The sequence below is a fragment of the Numida meleagris genome, chromosome 11, assembly GCF_002078875.1.
Source record: "Numida meleagris isolate 19003 breed g44 Domestic line chromosome 11, NumMel1.0, whole genome shotgun sequence".
NCBI lineage: Eukaryota > Metazoa > Chordata > Aves > Galliformes > Numididae > Numida > Numida meleagris.
Window position 1 is genome coordinate 9342968 of NC_034419.1, and position 21678 is coordinate 9364645.

Below are 21678 nucleotides of genomic sequence, written 5' to 3' on the forward strand. Positions count from 1 at the left end.
GTGGGAAGAACCATTCCAAGCCTGGATTCTTAATTAAGCTATCAGGAACAAGAGGCAGCAAGGTTGGCAGGTGAGGCAAGATAAACAGCCCTCCCTAAGGCATTACTAAGTATAAGGTGCAGCCAAGTGAGCCTAATCCCGTAGGTGTGAATATCCTTGTATACCTAATGTCTGGAGTTACTGTACCTCAGAGCAGCGGCAAGAACCTTTATTTACTTATCAAAAGAAATAAGTATTGCTTAAATCTTTTCATGATTGTTTCTTTTTGGTGGCAATAGTTGCTGCTCTTCCTCAGATCTTTGGAGTAATTTTCATACGCAGGGCAGGCGCAGGCCAGGAGATGCCTGCAGCCCTTCTCTCGCCCCGATAAGAGCAGCACAGGAGCTGTGCTTCCAGCGGCCAGAGCCGTTCAGTGCCTCAACGCCCACTGCCTGACGTGCACCAGGAGGTTCGGGTTCCGCTTCTTTTGGTATCTCCCTGCTGCAAACAAGCACTGCTCCAAAATTCCTTGTGAACCCTTAGCGGTACTATCACGGCTTGGCAACCTCTGGCTTGAATTTAAAACAGAACAATGTCTTTTACTAAAGCGACCAGTGGAGGTGGGGGGAGATAAGCCTGCAGGCACACTGGCCTTTCTTCAGGTCTGAAGCAGCAGACTATCAGAAGCTGTTCATTCCAACCTGAAGCTGCACTTACATTCTCAAAACATTCATTCTTTTTCCAACTGTATAAGCCAGTCAAATAAAAACATCATTTCTTCCTATACCTCTTTTATTCCTAAAACAAGGATTTGAGACCTGAACACCCCTCCTCTCTTCTGCAGGCTACGTGCTTCTTCCCTTGTGCTTCAGTCTCTCACACTCCAGTGGGGCTCGCCCCATACACCCACTATTTCAGTTGTTCTCCCTCACAGTGGCCTGGGAGGCCGACTTTAGAAAATATAAACATCTTTTATTTTTCCAAGAGTGCTTCAAAGTTACCTTTAACTTAATTGAAACCTGCATGGCAGGGTGAACAACTGTACTCTGCCATCATGGTACGGTTCAGCCTTCCCAGCAAAGCTGTCAAAAACTGAGCAACCCTTGTGAACACATACTACAGGCAATCATGGACTTCCAAGTAAAGCAGTAATGATAAACACACTCAACACAGTTTTATTTTAAAAAAAAATAAGTTTTCTTCTCCATAAGGAGATGTGCTTTTTATAGCACATACCCTTCCTTTGAACGATTGTTCATCTTCTGCCTGTATTTCCCATTAGTCCCTGAACATTTACATATACCATCAGAAGAACAATCTCCTTAGCAGTGCTTAGCAACTGCTGGAATAAAACTCTTGCAGGCTGAAGGCAGCCCCATACATGAAGTACAATAGTGCTCCAACCCCAGACCAGCCTATCACCAACTTACCTCTGAAGACAACAAAGTGACAGATCACTGACACGAAAGCTACAGTAACTAGCTGGTCTCTGCAATAAAATAAAATTGGCAAAGGGGTAGAACCCAGAGGTACAAAGGAACTGCTACAAAGGAAATCTCATTTTTCCCACCTTTCAGACAATTTTATAAAAATAGAAAAGAATGACTTTTTAGTCCTTGTTTGCAGAAAGCCACGGAAACATGTGTTGTTCTCTCGATTGAAACTCAACACTTCCAATTACTTTACCAGCAATTTACCTCCGATCGCTGGATTTTAGGTTAATCCCCTCTGAGTTCTCAGAGCATCTACAACAGCAGTCGCTCTGCCTGTTAGCTGAATGGCCTTTTGAGAGATCTCTGCCTTTCTCTCAAACACTTTTTTGTTATAAAATATTATTAACTTAAAAAGCCAAGCGCCGCAAAGACAGTAAGGGATATGTAGTCTGCTCCGAAGCAGCAGCAAGGGGCCTAGCAATGAGGGCAGACTAATTTTATTAACTTCAGGGAAACTTCAAAAAGCTTTAGGGCTTTAATGCCAGACAGAGACGACCCCAAAAGTCAGTTTAAGTGCTGCATAAACAAAGGATTAGGGCAAGAAAAAGCTGAAGGCTCCTTGCATTTCTTGTTTATATTGTCATATGACCTAGTGGGAGTGGGAGAGGGCTGCCTCTCTGACTTTAATCCCCCGTGGTGTACAGTGGCGTTTCAGTTCACTGACCTACATTACGATAATATTTTCATAAATTTATGGGCAGAGGTGCAGCATCAAACTCACTTAAGAACTTTAGAAAAAGAAAAGGGGTAGGGGGGAAGAGAAATACCCAGAAGAGAACATTTTCTGGCTGGTGTAGTCTCCCCCTCTCCCTTAGGTTAGATCAGCAGCTTAGAGAGGGATTTCAAGTTCAAAGGGAACGTCTCTGTTACTCTTGTTTTATGGCTTAGACCAGAGGACACAATAGCACTGAGTTTATGAAATATCCCTTCCCACTTAGCTTTTGTGTTTGCAAGAAAAAAGTAAATAGCACTTTATAACCATAGGTGAAGTATGTGCATCTCTGGCATGTAACACTTCTGCTAATACCAAGAAGTTCACTGAAAAAATAAAGAACCTCATGCTCCCCAGCCAAGCAGTACATACACTGCAGCGTATCGCTTGCAGAGCTGCAGTTAACGTTACATCTGTCAGCACCCAGTGCAAACTAAAGCATAACAGCAAGGACGAATAACGATGGGATTTCCCTTTGGGCAGGGATAGCAAGCTATACTGCCTACCCTGTTACACCATCATTTTAAAGAAAACTAACTACTGTCACCTGAACACCTTCTCAAGCAATCCATCACATTTTGTGGGTGATAACTCCATGTCTTAACACAACTGAGAAAAAAATAAGGGGGTCAGGAGTGAAGCACAGGCCTGCAAATGGAACAAATCTGTGCCAGAATGAGAGGGGAAATAAGGAAAGATTTGAGACAGAAAAAGTAAAATATTATTTACATAATATAAACATATAGAACTATCTAGAAAGAAACAAAACTAGTAACCTTAAGTTAAATCAGAAAAGATTATATTGCTTTCAATCAGACAGCAAAAAAATTATTTTAAAATGATAAAAACAGGTCTGATGAAACTCAGCAAATTGAAAACATTATCCACTGAAACCAAAGCAGAAAACAGGGAGGGAAAAAGAACAAAAAGAATGCAAGATTAAAACTGAAAATACCAGGTAGTATTACATTTTGTTCTTTAGAAGTACACTTGAGACATCTTCATCATGATCAGTAACAGCTCATTAGTTTCTAGAACACTTTCAGAACACTTTCCATTTCTGCATTAGACATGGGAATATTTTGGAGGCTGCAAATTCCTGCCCTCCCTCCTTAAAATGTGGGTTCGTGCATTTAGGAAACGGCTGTACATGAGGCCGCAAAAGGGCAAAGCTGAAAGGAACTGACAGGATTTCAGTGACAACTGAATTTGCAGCTTTTTTGATTCTCCAAAGACCGTTCTTGCTTTTAGTTCATTACCAATGAAGGTCTTGGCACAACAAAAGATTTGGTCAGCCATGTTGATTCCTCAAGAGCTTACATCAGTGTGAAAGTATTAGAGGCTTCTCTTTCTGGAATTCCCTCTGGCACCACAGGCCTGTTGCTGTGTGCAGGGCTCTCTCTGAAGACGTTCTTCTCATCATCTTCCAAGCAAACAAACTGAACTTCTGCCTTTGAACATGCGTCCAGGATGGATGAGAAGAAAAGTTCATCTCCTTCAGCACTTCTCATCTCATTACTGCTGCTTTAATAGAGCAGGAACCCACCACAAAGCCATTAGCTTTGGCTTTCAGATGTTCGCCCCTTCTCTCCCAAGCTGATGTTTCTTGGATGCAATAGACACCTCCCTTTCTTTGCCTCTTTCCTTCTCTGTAGAAGTGCAACTGCATTTGAAAATTTCTAAGAGCCAAAAAAACACCCTTGCTTCCCCATCACTGTAACCTAGTTAAAACCAGTACAGTAGTGAAAAGGATTCTTCATTATTGAGTCATGCAAACAAGGCCTGACTGAACTTTAAAAGCTCTGTGCATATCAGTTCAGGTCTCCAGACACACACAGGTACAAGCAGGGCACTAAAATCCTTGTGTACACCTTTACAGTGCAAATTTCATTCACCTCTATTTAAAATTCTGAATGGTAGAATCCCAGAAAGGCACAGGCACTGAATTCACAACGTGGCCTAGTTAAGAACACATTAATTCCACCAAAAGAAAGGAGTTGACAGCATGATTTCAATGTTCACAGCAACCTGCGTTGTTCCCTTTATGCAAGAAAAGACATCATCATCGGAGAGGGAAAGAAGAGGTCTACACTGCTCAGGACTTCCAACCCCAGAGAAAACAGCCCCATCTGGAAGTTATTAGAAGACTGAAAACCTGTGATGCTCACAGACCAAGCAGGGAAGGGGTGAGCTGTTGCGCTGAAGTCCCAACCCAGGCTTGCAGGAAGGATGAAGATAAGTCTCCCAGGCCATGCTTCAGATCAACCAGAGGGACTCGTGATATCACCGCAACTGAAGACCCTCAGGATGCTTTCTTCAACTATTTAGTAGTTTAATTATGGCGATCTCATGTTCTGAGGTCTTAAACACTCAAAAAGAAGTATCAGAGAAACACAGCAAAGTTCACTTTGGACAGTGCATGACTCTGGTGCACAGCAGCAGATCAGCAGGCACAGTGACAGTAATTTGATTTGTTTGTAAAGGAAACTGCCTAGATATGACTTAGGGAGGTCAAGAGGAACAAAGAATAGAGGCTTACAAACTCCTCACTGGAAATGAAGTGGGGCAGGACAGCGAAGGCCTGCCCAGAGCAACCAGAGGCGAGGAAGAGGGCAGACATATCCTTGTGAAGACACCACACGGACGCACACGTGTCCCAAGTCTGTCCGCCCTCCTGATGCTCTCCAACCTGCATGTGGGCCCTCTGCCCAAGCCCAGCATCTGTCACCAACCTTGGAGAAGCTTCCTCCTGATGCGTGGTTAACAGTCTGCAGCAGTAAGCCGTAAGAATCTGTGCTACACTGCTGGCTAACTCCAGTCCTAATGAGGGTATACAGTAGAGGGATTGTTACCATTCAGTAATACGTGGTTTTAGTTTCACTTTTTTACTTTAAAAAAAATGCCTAGGAAATTACATTTATATAAAACTTAAGTTATTTAAGTTGCAGAATTGGGCTCTTAAGAAGTTAAGAAATGCCAGATGTCCATACAGCCTTACTCGCGTCCCTCCTTGATATGCCCCGTGATATAGTCTTAACATGACCACATCCAAAAAACCCCACCTTATTAAGTGCACAGTGTAGAGACACAGGGGAACAGAATTAATGTTGCATAGGCAACTGTAAATCTGGTATTTCCTAACTTCCAAGTACTTTCAAGTGATTTCGCAACCTAAGTAACATTCTTGACTTATTTTCATGTCCAATAAATAAAATGGTGCACTGGTTGCCTTGCTGACAAACCGATTCCCCCACAGGTGACTCTTACACAACCTCAGAAAAATCAAGACCAGCTGTCCATACACTTGCAAGACCCGAAAGCATGTCTGCATTTTAAATTTAATAATATAAATAACAAGCATAGGTGTTACTCAAGCCTTGCAAAATTATACTAGCCAGTCACATGGAGCACACCATTTCTTTTTGGTGAGTGAACAAAATAGCACGATTCTGTATGAGTAAGCAAGCAGATTCTATGACTTCACTGGTACTCTTATGACAAATTCATTAAGCTGTATTAATCCATACATTATGTCAAGCTAATATCAACACTTGGTGCTGTTTATCAGAGATGGTATTTCTGTTTAAAGAGCACACAGCCCTCCCATCCCCCACTAAGCTTCACAAAATCTCTTACTCAAAACCAGAACAAGAGCCAATAAATAAATGCATCTTTTATATACCTATTTTACAGTGCATTTTAACTAGTGAATGTGCTGTGCACTTTTATTCACCTGATTGCCTTCATCTCTGTATTATTACTGTATTTAGCATACCATCAGCAGCCAAGCAGAACCAAACAAACTCATGTTCAGACTTCAAAGCAGGAAAAATATTAATTGTGGCGTCTGCATGTTTACAGTAGATGGAGTGGCATCCACCATTTCTCCAGTTGGAGTCAGAGGTTCTGCAGCTAGCCCAGCTTACTACCCATGCCTGCAGGCAGCACCCAATTCGTTTTCACTGTTCAGTTTGGTCTTTGCTATGGTGCGCAGGCAAGTATGGCACAGATAGATCAGCCACCCAGATTCTGTCTTTGCAAAGTGTCATTGCCTGGCTGCTGGAGGGTTTTTACTTGCGATCCTGCTGGAACTACAGCACAGCTATAAGTAAATAGCAGCTGAAGCATTAGCCCTAGTAAACTGAAGAAACGGCCTTTGTCTAGAAATAAGTTAGGTATAAAGAATCAAAGTACCTGAGCAGATAAAATGTACTTCTCTTCATTCTGAGCAGCACTGAAACCATGTAACAAAATGCAAGGAACGGTATTTCTGTCACAAAGACTCTACATGCAATGCATGGGCACAACCTTGTGAAATGTTCTGCTATTACTGATACCTGGAAAATACTCAGTGAAAAAAGTACTAAAATTGCTCTCACGTGACCTTCTCCTTGGGAATCTTCCAGGACAGGGATACTCTGCTTTGCTCTCTCTAAGCGAAGACAAGCTCCCCTGTGGGAGGCCTCATGCCTTAAGCAACCCACACTGGATGTTCCCCCTTCGTTCATGGTCGAGTTCATTTTTCCTCCTTGAGCAGTTTAAGCATGTGGCTGAGCTACTATAAACTTGACACGTACTTTGTAAATTATGTGTGTCGTTATTTTCACTCAAAAAACATACAGAATTAGAGAAAATACTGCTGATAACTGTTAAAGTGAAGTTAAAAACTGACATTTTCATATCTGCTGCATTTCAAAATGTCTGCTCAGGAATACCAACATGATAAATATTCTGAGTCATTGCTGGTAGTCAACAAATTTAAAGGCTTCCTGCAGCTGTGCACCAGCACTGATCTCCACAGTCTCATCCATTCTTCAGAAAGTCCAGAATACCTGCTAAGTGGTGCCAATGAAACCTTCAGTGTGACCACTTACTACATGAGTGTACTCTGACACAGCTCTTGCTATTTTACGGTAAGAAGAGGAGAGAACCCAACACTTTTAAAAGATGCTGAAAGACAAGCTTTTTATCTTCCATTCAGATGCTCTGTCACCCTGATAAACATCTCGATAACTTACCCTGCTTTCACGTCCCACTCCTGCAACAATACTTTTCTCCTTGGGGACAGACGCTTAGATCACACCAACACTGAGACAATTAGCAACATCTTGTTATTAAGCAACAAGTGATTTGCACATCCCATGAGAACAAGTTCAGTAAGAAAGGTCACTATTCAGCAAGCACGAAACTTGGGAACATATCAGTTGTGAATAAAAACCAGGACAGCCCACAGCCACGACACATGAAAGGAAATTGCTGAAGAAACAACTTTGCTTACCTTCAAGTAAGCAAAGCCTGAAAGCAAGACAAATAATGAGGAAAAGTACATGAAGTCTTTGAAATACACAGAATTCATTCTTCTTAATGTCAGATAATATAGAAAAAATATCTTTAGGAAGGACAAGACCATTTGCAATGAAAAAAACATGGTTATGCTTGAAATGGGAAACAATCACAGCTGAGGTATGCTTTTATTTTCCCTTACCAGGCTTGAAAGTGCAGATCGTGCTCTGCAAACAAGGCAGTTTTCCTTCTCCTTTGTTTCTCACACAGAGCTACAGATTTACGAGCATCCTCCACAACAAGACCCTGCGACAGCCATCCTAAGATAAATCCTGCTTGTGCCAACACTTCTCAAAACAGGCAGAAGTTCTGAGTCACACAGGAAAGCATGATGCACTTCTACAGTTCACCTTTCAGCCGAAGCTCACTGCATTCAACCTTCATATCCAGGGAAGCCAGAGAGCAAATAACATGATAAACACGAAGAGTTTATCCCAGGAACTGAGTAACAGGCCCATGACTCACATTGGAACTAAGCTGCGATGCTGTGCAGAGGCAAAGTTCAGAGAGGGAGATATTTCAGAGTTGGTTTGGTTGAACACAAACCTCCTTCCCCTGCAGAACCGAGCACTCAACCATGGCCAGCAGTCGCTGTTAGTCCTCATTATTTCCTTGTCTGCCCCCGGGGGCTGCTGACCTGCTGCAGCTCTCCAAGCCCACCCCATGACCACCATCCCAAGGGACAAACTTTCTCAACACATCATCTGCTAATTTTTCTGCCAAGACTCTCACACCATTGTCCTTAAAGTAATGTCACTGTTTGCAATAGCGCTCTCAGCCCTGCATTTTACTTCAAATAAGTACAAGCCACCTGTTGCCAGCCTAGCACTTTTTCCTATTTAAAGTACATTTGTCAGCCAAAGTTTTGCAAAACTGCCCATTGGGCTGGTCTCTGCTCCCACAGCCATCCAAGCACTCTTGACAGAAACTACCTCGCACTGCACTTCTTCCCTCCAAAGTCCCCTCTGCGTGAGCAAACTGGACTAGGATTTCACATCATTTAAAAATCATCAAGTTCAGCAACTACAAATGATCACAATGGCCCTCTTCTGATTTTCCTTAGACCTAACTGCTAAAGACTTACTGTGATCCCCAAACAAATCTGGCTTAAAGCAAAACAGGGCCATTCACACCCTCCTGCTACACTGCAATTACACCAAACACGATCATCACTCCAGCTGGAATTATGCAACCTTTCCAATATAATTTCAGCATGGGTGCAAACTCAACAAATTCCACATACTGATCAGTGCAGAAGCAGTAGAAGGGTACTTCAATTCTCATGGAACATTAGTCACCTCCTGAGCAGGTAAGAAACCACAGGGAGCTTATGCATGAGTTTTCATTAATATATACTAATTCATGACTAATGGTTATTTTACATACAATTTTTTTTTTTTTTAATATAGTGTTTATCCAGGTCATGGGTTTGATTTCCATTTGAAATAATGTCACACTTGTTCATAGAAAGTAAGGGAGAATCTGAGAATAAGTTATCATCTTTTATTAACAAAATAAACCTTAAAATCCAGGCAGGTGCTGTGCACAGCAGACACCCAAAATAAAGCACTGTAATGCCGTAACTTCAAGAATTTCCAGCTCTACTATTCCATCAGCACACCAAAACGAATCAGAGCAGGAACAGAAAGCACAACCACAGCTGCCTGACTTCTCCTGGGTCAATCAGCAGTTAAACCACAGGGAGCTGACTCCAATCCCAGCACAGAGCACAGGGCTGCAGACCCCAGGGAGCAGCTGCAGCTGGGGGGGCACTGCTCACTCCCCTCTCTCGCAGCCTCTCAGGGAGCCACGCCATGCCACCCATTTTCCCCAGCAGCATTCTCTGGAGGAGAGGTTCACTTCTTGTGAAGGTAATGTGTACTTTTTACTTTAAAATGTTTAATGCCTCCCCAGGGAAGGTGTGTGGGGAGGAAGGCTTCCTTGCTTAACAGAGAGAATGAAATTTTCCTTCATCAGTGCCAAGAACAGACACCCTAAATTCAGTGATCCTAATCTCCAGCCATCCATCAGCAGCAGGGTGGGCCCAACTGATTCAGATTTTCTATTAGCTAGTGACTTTGTGTACTAAAAAAAGTCACTGTACCACCCAATTGTTCCTGCTGCTCTCCGCTCCGCGAAAGCACAGACATTAGAGGAGCTACCACAACAAGTGCCTTAAGTACTTCCCCAGCACGCCTTGCTAATTGGCATACTCCTCTTCCCACCAGCTCTCCCAAGTCCCTGCACACCCCTGAATCACCAGCACCAGCTTCGCTCCACTGCCCTTCTGTTGTACAACAGAGGAAACGCCTTCTCCAAGCTGTGCAGGACCACAGGAGCCAGAACCTGAGAACAAACCCAGCCCGCAGACAGGCAGATGACTTGGTGGCACCTACCCATACACAGGGCCCGTCAGTATTCAGACAGGCTGACCTGGGCACATAGGCAGGGAACACCATGCAACATTTAGGGAAAGGATAAGGTAACCTCCATAGCTCTTTATTTTAAAGGGCATGGAAAGATATCACCAATATATGCTCAGTAAATGACTGCGTTGGCAAAACCTACATTCACTAGTTATTTTATCAACGTAAAATTCATATATGAATAATCTGATTAATGTTATTTTACTATTTACACAGTAAAATCAACAGCAGAAGTAAACTGGTAAAGGATTTGAAGATAACAGTAAAAAAAAAAAGGCAACTCAAAGCATACGACCAAGGCTAACTGCAAAGCTAGTTAGTTCACATTCTCACAGCACTCCACAACTTTTGCACTCCCATGTATGAGTGCCATGCTTGGGAGCAAAAATAAAGAAAGAAGCTGAGACTGGTTCATTTCAGTTAAACAAAAAACAAAACTGGATGCGTCTCCATGGGTCACACAAACTTTTGTTCCCACTCATATTCCTAAGAGCCACAGAGAAACAAAAGCACTTGGTAAGCCAGGTCTCCCTGGATATTGGCAGCATGGGCCAGGCACAAGCAAGTAAATTTTTAGTAGAGATGAAGGGAAATGTTTCATGAGTTCAGATTAGAGCAATCAGAATAATTAAAGATCAGATGAAAATGAGCAGAATTGAGATCCAGACATTCACATTTGGTCTGTCCTTCTCTGCAGCTTAGAGGACAGGCTACCTGCAACTAGAGTTCAACATCACCAGGGAAATAGAAAGGTAACTGGCCATTTCAAACAAAGGAAACACAACAGACCCAACATGAAGAGTGACTATTGATTTTGCCATCTCTTACAACCCATCTTAATAAAGATTTCTAGCAAGTTACAGATTCCCTCCTCGTTAGCTACCTTTCTAGTGACAAGATTAGCATCCAAAAAGAAACAATTTTGGAATTTTGACAATGAAGACCTCTAGTTCATTTGAGAAGAACAGCCTCTGAAATCATCAGTGGAAACATGAAGGAGTAACTTTGCTTGAAAAAGCAAAAACATAGAATCGTCTGAGAGAAAGGGAGGGAAACATACATTGCCTGTTTGATTAATATAGTGAAGCATTTAGAAAAAGGAACCTCACTAATGCAAAATCATGCCCTGAGAAGGAACTTGATTTATTTTTACTATTATTTTAGTAAAACAAACATAAAAGTATTCAAGAAGTCTGCACTATAAATTGCAAATGTGATAAGCTATGTTGACAATTGTTTAGTCTCCCATAGCAAAGTAAGGAGAGACCTTATTCAGTACTCAAAACAGTTTCAATGGGATTTTTGAAAAGAAGCAGTGAGATTGCTAAATGTTTTGTTCAAATAATCAGATTTGGATTAGGAAAATAAAAGTTAATCATTCCTTACCTAGAAGTTAATAAAACACCTGGCATACTAACTCATCAAGTAAACATTTGCTAAAATTTTCACCAGTTCTGTTCATTTGGGGTAAGCAATGACATTATTCATATAGATAGATGTATTTACACATAGCATTCATATATTCAATGTACTGCTAACTGTGTTACACACATCAGTGGAAAAGTAGAGGCTTTGTCAAGTGGGAAAAGAACAGCTGACCCACTTAGGAAGGCATACAAACAAGGCAAGTTTGCAGGAAGAACGCAATGGCTAGACCATCAAACAGATCAATAAAAAAAACAGTATCAAATTACTTGGTGCTGTACTGACCTAAATAAACCTGTCAGTCTTGAGGAATCATCTCCAACTCTTTGCAAACAGGAAATACGTAATACACTAGGTATACAAATGTAAGAAAATGATATCATCTCAACTATAACAGCAAAAATTTCACACCACATCAATGTATGATCTCATGCAGAACAAAGATCCTCTCTCCTGTGTATAGCATCAAAAGGACAGCTTACCCTCTCCACTTGTCCTTCTTTGCACTTCTGTTTGTACACTTTCAGCTTTGGAAGGAAAGTCTCTGCATAGTTCTTGTCTTCCATGCCTTGGAGCAGCACCCCATGGAACGCTAACCTGCAGGTATTTGCATGAATATCTGTATCCAGCTTGGAGCCGATCACAAGGCACAGTTTAGGGCAAGTGACAGGTTTTTCAAACTCTAGCAAAGCCCACTGTTGTTTTGGCAACTGGACTTCTGACTGGCCATTTTCTTTATTCTCTTCAGAAGGCTTTGAGTCCTTTGATAAATATTCCTCTTGATAAAGATAGTCTTTATCAAAATTAAAAACATTTTCTTGAATTTCTTCATTGAAGTCAGCAGGAGCCGGACTGAAAAACATCACTCTTCCCATGACGGTTTCATGACCAACTGTGATATGAAACTTAGCCTTTGTCTGAAGCGCTCCTCGAAAATACTGGATTTTCTTCAGGGAGATTATTGCAGCATGGATGGTGTGAAGCGATTCTGGGGTACAAATCAGGCCTCGTTCCAGTAGTTTGGGATCAAACTGGGTCACACAGATACCTACTCTGTCACCCTGCATGGCGTATGTCACAGGAGTATGGAACATCTGCATAGACTTGACTTTCTTTGTCACCTATTGATGAAAGAGCAAAAAACAAAATGAAATAGAATTGCACATGAGCATATCACAAGCATAAAGCCACAGGTCTCACCCTTCTCACTTTCAAGGAGACTGACCTTCTGGAAAAATCCAAAATTCAAAACTTAGAGAGTGAACAGACTGAGAATATGCTTCTATCATTTAAAAATATTAAGAACATGAGTCTTATCTTATTTTGAGTGATTCTGTCCATCAAACTCCAGAATTACCATGGCCACAATTATGTTGATGTCTGCTCCATCTCTGCTGCCATACCTACACACTATTTACTCCCACCACAGAAGAGCTTATTTAATGTATTCTCCCCTTAAGCATCTATACCAGCAAAAAAAAAAAATAGTAGTAGAGCATCTAGCCACATATCTGCCTCACTGCTTTCCCATTCCTTCAACAAAATGCTTTTCAGTCACCTTTTTGACTGTTAAACCCAACTGTAAAGTGCTCAGAAGAAAATTATTTTCCTCATGGTGTTTGTATAACACTGAGAATCATTATATCTCGTAAAGTATCACATCAAAATAATTAATAATACAAAAACCTAAGACTGCACAGCCCATTCAATTCTACATATTACAAAGAAAAAAAGGAAGAAAGTTTTCCTGCAAATATTTGTGTTTATAAACCAAGTTAGCATCATTGCCACTAAAATCTGGGGTTCAATCTGTTATGATTCTCATATGAAAAGTGAAGTATTGTCCACTGATTGAAATTATTAAACTATCTGTACATACTAAAATCTAAATAGCTTGCTATTCAATTTCTTATTTAAAGGAGTTCTTCGGCATAAGAGAAGAATGAAATGAACTTTTAAAGATCCGTCTTGGCTGTAGTCAATCAGACCGAGGCAATTTAGTTTAACAAGGCTTCATCTTGGCTTCTCTTTCACTTCTGTAAATCATCCTTCAAGAATTTTTCTGGTTTGCGTGAAACCAAAAGTCTTTCTTCTGACAATTTGCTTATGTTGCCACCTGTTGCATTCCTATTAATGGATGCTGGATAGGTAATCACTCTGCATGAAGTTCCTACGTTAGATACCAAGCTTTCAATACTGAAATGGTATTTTTGGCAATAAAAAAATACTTTTCTCCTAAATAAATACGAAGCACTTGGACAAGAGTCTTCAGCACATAAAAGTTACACACATCATTTGTAAAAGGCTGAAACCTCAAAACTCAGATCCAAGAACGGAACTCCCCATGGGAATGCTCTGTTCCAGAGATCATTTCTTCAGTATTTTTTGTCAATATACAATGGATTTTACTATGAACGTGTACAGAACAAAATTGGAAGCAGATCTCCACTCTCAGTATCATTTTCTATTCTGCTCTCTTCCCTTTTGACAGCTGTGGAATTGGTACTAAGAAAAGCTTCACGCCAGATGCTACTGTGCAATTCTCAGCATTCATGCCATTATTATGTACTACTCAGCTGTAACTATTCTCAAATCAATCCTCAACCACTGCATGCCCCTTAGCAATGCACCTTTTAATCCTTGCCTATTCCTTTATTCTCTATTCCTGAAAGTCAGAGTCTGAAATATATGAGCAGTGATGAAGGGAGTCCCAACTTAAAAATTTTAGGATCAAACTCAGCAGATCTGGGCTTCATTCTCAGTATGTTGCACAACATTGAGGACCTCATTTAGGTTAGACTACTCAAAACAGTCTAGAAAAGTTAAAACTTATTAATCACAGAATAATTTACTAGCAGGATAATACTGAAAACCTCCTTTTCTGTGTCTTGGGTGCAATGTATAAGTACAAATGAAATTGTTTTTCACCTTTTCCTTTTTCTGCAAAGTCTGCCAACCCTATTTGAAGGGCACAAATATTTGGCTTCCCACCATCACCAAAATAAGCAACATTAAGAGAAGACTGTAGAAAAGAAAGAAGAAAAAGAGTCATTGGTGAACTAATTCCAGGAACTTAGATCAAAATAGAGTAGATGAAAAGTTTATTGGCTGAACTAAAACCTTCAGTAGATAGAATATAAAAGCTCTCCAAAGAAGCCAAAAATGGTTAAAAGTAATGTACAGAAAGTTTTTTTTTTTTTTTTAAATAATCTAGCAGGTGCACAGCTTCTGGCACCACTGGTAATACCACAAATAATTAAGGATTTATTTAGAAAAAAAGAATATGTGAATATGTTTCAAAAAAATAAGCAAGTCCTACAGTATTGAAACGTCTACATGAAAAACACCAGATAAAACAATATGGAAAGACCATGCCATATGCGATAATGCTGGAGATTAAACTTACCGTCTTCAACAACCATGGACAGAGCAAATAAACAATAAACCAACAAGAACTACAGAATCTTCTATCCCTCTAAAAGGAACTGAAACACGCAGTAGAGATCTACAGTTTTCTAGCTTGAACACAGACAAAGATTGTTCTTTGTTGTGAACATTCTGGTTTATAATACTACTTTTTAGAAATGTTTCAACGCTTTGGTGAGTAACTAAGTTAAAGTACTATAGAAAATATTTGCTAGTCTCTGAAACAGACTTTTATATATCCATAGTATCTTTCGTTCAACCTAGAGAAATTCAGCACTTCATGTTGAACTATGCCTAGTACCTTGCATACTAGATAATCAGCCCATCTATCTTTGTTTCTAAAAGCAACCAGTTTTTCCCTTTATATTTAATCTCTAACGTTCCTATACATGTTAGAGGCTGGAAGAAAAGAGAATGGTAAGAGCTATTCCTTTATTTCTTACACATTGTCAGCACTACAATCAACTGTAAAACGATTATATAGTACAGTATAAGTTCCAAGAGTGTAATGCATGAAGGAATTAAATTCTGAGCAAAACAAGGTGATTTGGGGGAGAGGTTAGCACACACAAGAACTGATTTGGAATTGCATCTCCTCCAAAAGGTCAGACACAGAAGCAGCAGCAGAGTGAATCACTGAGTTGATCTGGATCAAATCACAAGAGCCAAAGTAGCTCACCAACTTCCTGTTCTCTGAGCACATCATGAACAATATCAAGCATAACTTCAGAATGATAGACTTTATTGGATGCAAACAATGTAGGTAAACATGGAATTGATTACATCTCATCATATAAATCAAAAGCCACACGTTGAAATCTTACACTGTACAAATTTAGTTTACCTTTCATTTTTGTTGTTATTTTGAATTTGTAAAATCACTTGAATGTTCCAAAACATTACATAAAGGACTGAAAAAGGATGAGAGAAAAGAATTTCATGCGTTCAAATGCAGACTAAAAAAAATGCAAAACAGATCAAGACTGTCTAAAGTTCAGGCCTTAAGATAAACAAACATATTCAATGTAAGAGAATCTGTCATTGGAAGACTACAGCAAAAACCCACTAAGATTTTCAAGGCAGTTCAGTAGACTAATAGAAAACAAGATACAGAAAAAGCCCACTAATGACTTTCCTGCGATATGTCTGAGCTTCTTTTCCTTTATTTATCCAACTTGCATTAAGTTATCAGCCATACGCCATTGCTCATAGCTTCTTCAGATAAGAACCTAGCCATCCTGCTGCCTCCCAATGCTGCGAGTGCATCTTTCTGATACGAAAGATACAGCAACCATGCTTCCCTGAAATACTGATGAGAAAGTGCAAAGTTGCAATAATTAGCATTAATATTCTAGCAGAGAAAAGACAGGATTAAAAAGTGGTATTTATAAAAGGAGTATTCTGTTCATATTACAAAAAGGGACCCAAACTCAAGAGCAGAAAACTCCAACTCATTGCTATATAAACGAAGGATGACCATCTACAAGCAGAGTCCTACAGATGGGTACGCAGTGTTTTAGGTAAGGCAAGCCACTCCTGCTTGAGAAGCACCAAAAGGATCCCTAGGCTGCGAGTAGACAGGACAGCAACAACACGCATTCAGAAACCACGAGTCAAGGCCCTTGCACTACTCCACGCACATCCTCCATCCAAATTAATATTAAAAAAATTATGATGTGAAGTATTTTCTTAATGTTCTAAGCCTTTGAGGTTCATGTCACAACCCAATGAGCATCAAGAGTTCCATGGATCTTCAGCTAGGACTTCAGAATAGCGTAAGACAGGTATCAAGAGCTGTCAATAGCACATCTCTGAACAGCTATAGCAGACACTCGGCCCCACGATCAGGCCATGGAAAGCCATCCCTTCCAAGTCAGCATCCCAATGGCAGCTAGGACCAACTGCAAACAGTAGCAGCCTCGAAAGGAAACAATTCCAAGAGATGCAGATGTCACCCAGATGCTGCGACTCAGTAATAACTTTCTGGAAGATATGGATATTTCTAGCACCTACTCTTTGTCCGTAGCCTCACTTTGGCTCCAGGAAAGAAACACCTTTTTCTTCCACATGCTAGATCTTCCACATGGAATGGTTCTTTTACCTAAATTCTGAAGTGCATCACTAAATGATCGCTGTGCTACTTATGTAATGCCACACACATGCTATCAGATTTTAATATACTCCTCCTCCTGTTAAAATAACACCACAGCCTGAGTAGCCTGCACTGCAGTATAGGAAAATAAAGCAGTATAAAAGGGGCTGGGAAAATCTCCTTAGCTTAATTCCTTTCACAGCATCTAAAATATGTCTATGCACTCAGTAAATAAAGAAGCGGGTCAATGATCACACTCTCATGCTGCTCTCCTTTAATGTTCTATTTTTAAATTAAATTGCATGCATGTATATTCACGCAGACAATCACAAATCAAAAATTAGCAAATGTCAAGATTAAGATTTGGCACATGATGTTAAGTGAGCTCTTGTGCCTAGGCATTCTCCTGTAGCTTTTGAGTACATAATCTCAAACTTCTTCAAAGCCTGATCTATCCAATGCACACAGGCTGAATGAAGCTCACTGAGTAAGAAACTTTCCCCCATTTCTTTTCTTCTGACTGGACTGCCTTGAATTAGTTATTTGCTGTAAACCATCAAATCCATACTGTGCTGTATATATTCCATCCAACTCCTCTGGAATATTTGTTTAATTAGTAAAGTTCAGTCAACTTGTCACCCTTGTGATATAACATGACATTACCCCTCACCTGAAAAAGAAAAGTTCACTGCATCATTTTTCATGGCCTTAATTCTCAAAAAAAAAAAAAACCTCAGTGTACAGTTTTTGAAAGTGGAAGGCTGATTTTTTCAGAGTATTGAGCATTCCAGAGCATTTCTGACCACAAGAGCATCGCAACAGCCATACGGGATGCACAGGGCTTTCGGTAGGGAAGCGATCCCATGCTCCAAGGATGCGGAGAAGGAAGTAGTAGTCAGACATCTAACATTTATCCTTTCACCTGAAGAAGACTAAGATCTCTCAAAGATTTTTGTAACAAAAAAAGGAATATTAAGATGTCAAAGTAACCTTAACTGCATGTGCAGCCCATCACTCAGATGGCAAGGTATGCATTTTAAAAGCATACATAGTGCTTTTGAATTAGCCATTAAGTATCCACGCAAAGAACATCAGACCCATAGTAAAACCGTGGCATGGAATAAGCTTAGAATTTACATACCAATTAAAATTTCTGCAACTTATCAAAATATATTTCAATAAATATTTTTCAAAGAAAAAATCCAAGAAGAACTCAAGAACGGTGCAAAAAAGATAGGTTAAAGAAAGGCTGTCTGGAATTTTCTTCCAACAAAATGAACTGAATTCTTTTTTTCCCCTCCAAATAGATTTTGGTTTAGAACAATAATAATACTTTTATCTGAAGACTTCAAAGTCACATGCAAAAGAATATATCGCAGTAAACACAAGGTTGAAGGTTTTATAGAAGAACTTCTACTGTTTTTTTTTTTTCCCCTTCTTCTTTAAAAGAAATTTGTTTACTACCAGTCTTTGAAAAGCATAAAAGGGAGAAACAATAGGCTAAAGAAGTAAAACTTGTACATGTAAGGAACATTTGGAGCTTTGTGAGAAGGCTGGTTTTGGTAGAATGTGTGACATGTAGCCCAATGTGAGTAATATTATATCTCAAATAAAAATCAGCCCATGAATATACATAATCCAAAAGGTAATTCTCCCAATCTCTGAAATGTAATGGAGCCACTCTAGATCACTGAGGCATGAATATTTACCGTATTCAGGCTTTACTGCTCTCGATCTGGGTTCAATTTTGCAAATTAAAATGAAGGCTCTGTGGATAGAGAGATTAAAGAAGAGCATCCCAAAGCCTGCCTGTTTCCTTGGTGTGGTAGCAGTGATCTGGTTACCCTTCTGTTAGGTTATTTCTTTTTACTTAATGGAGTAGGTCAAAAGCAATTGCGAGTGGAAAGAGGAGGTCATTATTAGGTCACAACCTTGGAGTTAAAGGCTCACTAAAGAAAACAAACACAGAGTGAACATAAAGCTGAATTTTAAAATAAAACCTGTAATGAAAAATAATATTTTCAGGTCTTTTCACTTCTATTTTGACAGGTCAAGTGAAAAAAAAATAGAACAAAGTCATTTTTCGTGAACAAAATTCTCCTGTCCCTCCTCTACAATAAGCTTGCTTATAGAAGACGTGATTTATACAAAATGAAACAAAAGTGATGAATAATTACTAAGAGATCTAGTAGGCTTCATTAACTGTGGCAAACATTAGCACTAACTGTAATGATTTGTACATTTTCTCTGAAATACTTGGAATGGAAACAACAGCACTCTAGTGCAGTGCACCAACAAACGAGCAACACAAGTATGCAAATTCGAACAAATCAAATGACATGGTACTACTCCTAGCGAATTCCTTGTACTAATTACAGTCAAAACAAAGGCTACCTCTGCTATGTGAGAAAGAAAAGGAATTAATTACTATTTGTACAAGTGGTTTTTGCAATAATCCTTTTTAGTTTGCGAAATTAAAAACAATTGGTATACAAAATCTTTATAGCTTTTCCTTGAGGTAGGTATTTTAGGTGGTAAATTTTAAAGAGCTGGACTGGAAATCAATTTCTAATCCAAGTCAGTAACAGTGATTAAGATTAGACAAGTAAATTTATATCCCATATTGTATATTTACAAAATTTGAGCATTTGAGTCTCCAGTAAAGAACAAACGGATTTATCCCTACCACCTCAGCAAGCAATACTAAGCTATTAAAGGAAGAAAGCAGTGCACTGCAAAGTTTGGCACATCAAAATCAAATCCTAATGCACGGATACACATTAAAAACAAAAGTCAGGTTTACAGCAGTGATTTTGATGAATCCATTCACATGCAGCTGGGGGAAGAAAGGGGACAGAACAACAGAGAAATAGAGGGGAAAAAAAGGAGGAGATGAAGAGACTATCTTACAACACTGGAAATAAAGCCAAAACAGAGTGGTCATTTCATAGCAAAAACAGCACTTAACCATACAGAGGTGCCATGCACTTACAAAATAAGAAGTTCACACCTTTTTGCACCTCTGAGCTACAGCCTGGTACCAAAGGGTTACTGTGCTTTGAAATCTCTACCAACAGCCTTACTAAACATTTAATATTTTTCTTTCTGCTTTCTTAAAGGCCCCAGATGTGTTCTTGCAGATCAAAAGAGACCAACTTATAAAGTTAAACGAAATCAAGGGCTTTTGTTCCTAGGCATCGTTGCTGAACTAATTATTCCTAGATGTTGTTTAATGAAATAGTGGTGCTATATATTAAAACAGTTAACAGGATGAGTTGCATGAGTTATAGGAAAGGTCTGATCTGGGATTATAAATTTAAGTTTTTCTTCAAAGGAGATGAAACAAACTACTCACAACTCCCCAGTACTTTCTGTCACAGGAAGACAGAAATAAAGGAACCCAAAAATGTATGAAAGCTGAAATATCATTCTACATATATTTACCCTTCCTTAAATGATAGAGAGCAAAAGATGGGGGAGTTGAAAAAAAAAAACCCGAAATTCTTTGAGGTGGGGAAATGAAGATCTAAGTTATCCTGTCTATTCCCTGAATGCTACAAAGCACTAGTTAAAGTAAATATTGGTGAAGTCTTGAAAGAAACTTCGTTTCAGAAGTACCTACGCAAAACAAGAAAGGACCCCCCCACCCCCATCTTAAACTCCCATGTTCAAAGTAAAGAGTTACCAGAGCAATTAAACATTTTTATTAACAGGAGAAAAAAGGCAAAAAGGGAGAAGGGAGGCAAAGGACTGTCCTAACAACCAGTTATTAGAATTGGATCTTATACTGTATGATTATTATTAGAAGTGGATCATTTTACAGCACCCAACCACACCATATCTTTGGCAAAATGCTTATTTAATCCTCCATTTACCTGAGAGAAGCAAAAGACTCTAGAGATCCCTAAGGACGTCTCAGGCTAAGAAGGCAACTTTGCAGAACCAATGGCTCTTATACATTCAGACAATAAACACTTCACTTCCCTACTGATAGTCTCTCCTATGTTTGTATTTTACAGCCTGACACCAGCCGACCCAACACTTGACACCTAATTAACAGCCCTAGGAGCTGGAGGTCCCTATATTGATCACACTAAATGGGATTAGTGCGAAATAAAAAGTTCAAAGGGTCTTGACCAAACTTCACCACAGCCCAGCTGTGACAGCTGCTACGAATTTGTGCATCCAGTGCCCCACGTTTTTATTAAGGGGGTCTAGCCCACGAGAGCACGCCGTAGCCTACGAGATCATGAAGGTTCACCGAACAATGTCAGGCTCTGTACTGAGGACAAAAATCCCCTTGCTTGTTTGCATAGATCTTTTTGATTAACTCCTGAAAAGGGTCCCTCACCTCTGATACAACAAGCTTTTACAACTGATGTGGAGTTGTGAATTCTTTGCCTCTCAAGGATTTGTTAGCTTGCTATAGGAGAGCTGTCCAACTTCAGAAAATCTAGGTTTGAGTATAAAAGAAGTAATTCCTCATACATGCTGCACAGCACACTTAGTACATTCTGACAATGACAGCCAGGAGGCTGTCAAATGTATTTAAGTGATAGAACTCCCAACTATTATCTTTTAAGCACACTTCCTACTCACCTAGGCCTTTCAGTTGTCATCAGGTGAGTAAATATTTCTACATTTTACACCCTCTCACCACTACTTTTTCAGTAGTCCTACTGACATGATTTTGATCCTTCATCACGATCCAGACAAATCAAAACACCAACATATTTCAGTATTTTTCATTATCTGTGTGAAATAGTTTCTCTTTTTAAAAAG

General features: G+C 39.7%; 1 protein-coding gene across 2 annotated transcripts in view; it reads right to left on the reverse strand.

Moving 5' to 3' along the window:
* The window catches only part of EEFSEC (eukaryotic elongation factor, selenocysteine-tRNA specific), a 121311-nt gene that overhangs the window by 41510 nt on the left and 58123 nt on the right, over positions 1–21678 (reverse strand). For both annotated transcript variants that reach the window (XM_021409269.1, XM_021409268.1), the window contains exon 5: positions 11861–12499. In XM_021409269.1, coding sequence (XP_021264944.1) covers positions 11861–12499 — 639 coding nt within the window. The remainder of the gene's footprint in view (positions 1–11860; positions 12500–21678) is intronic.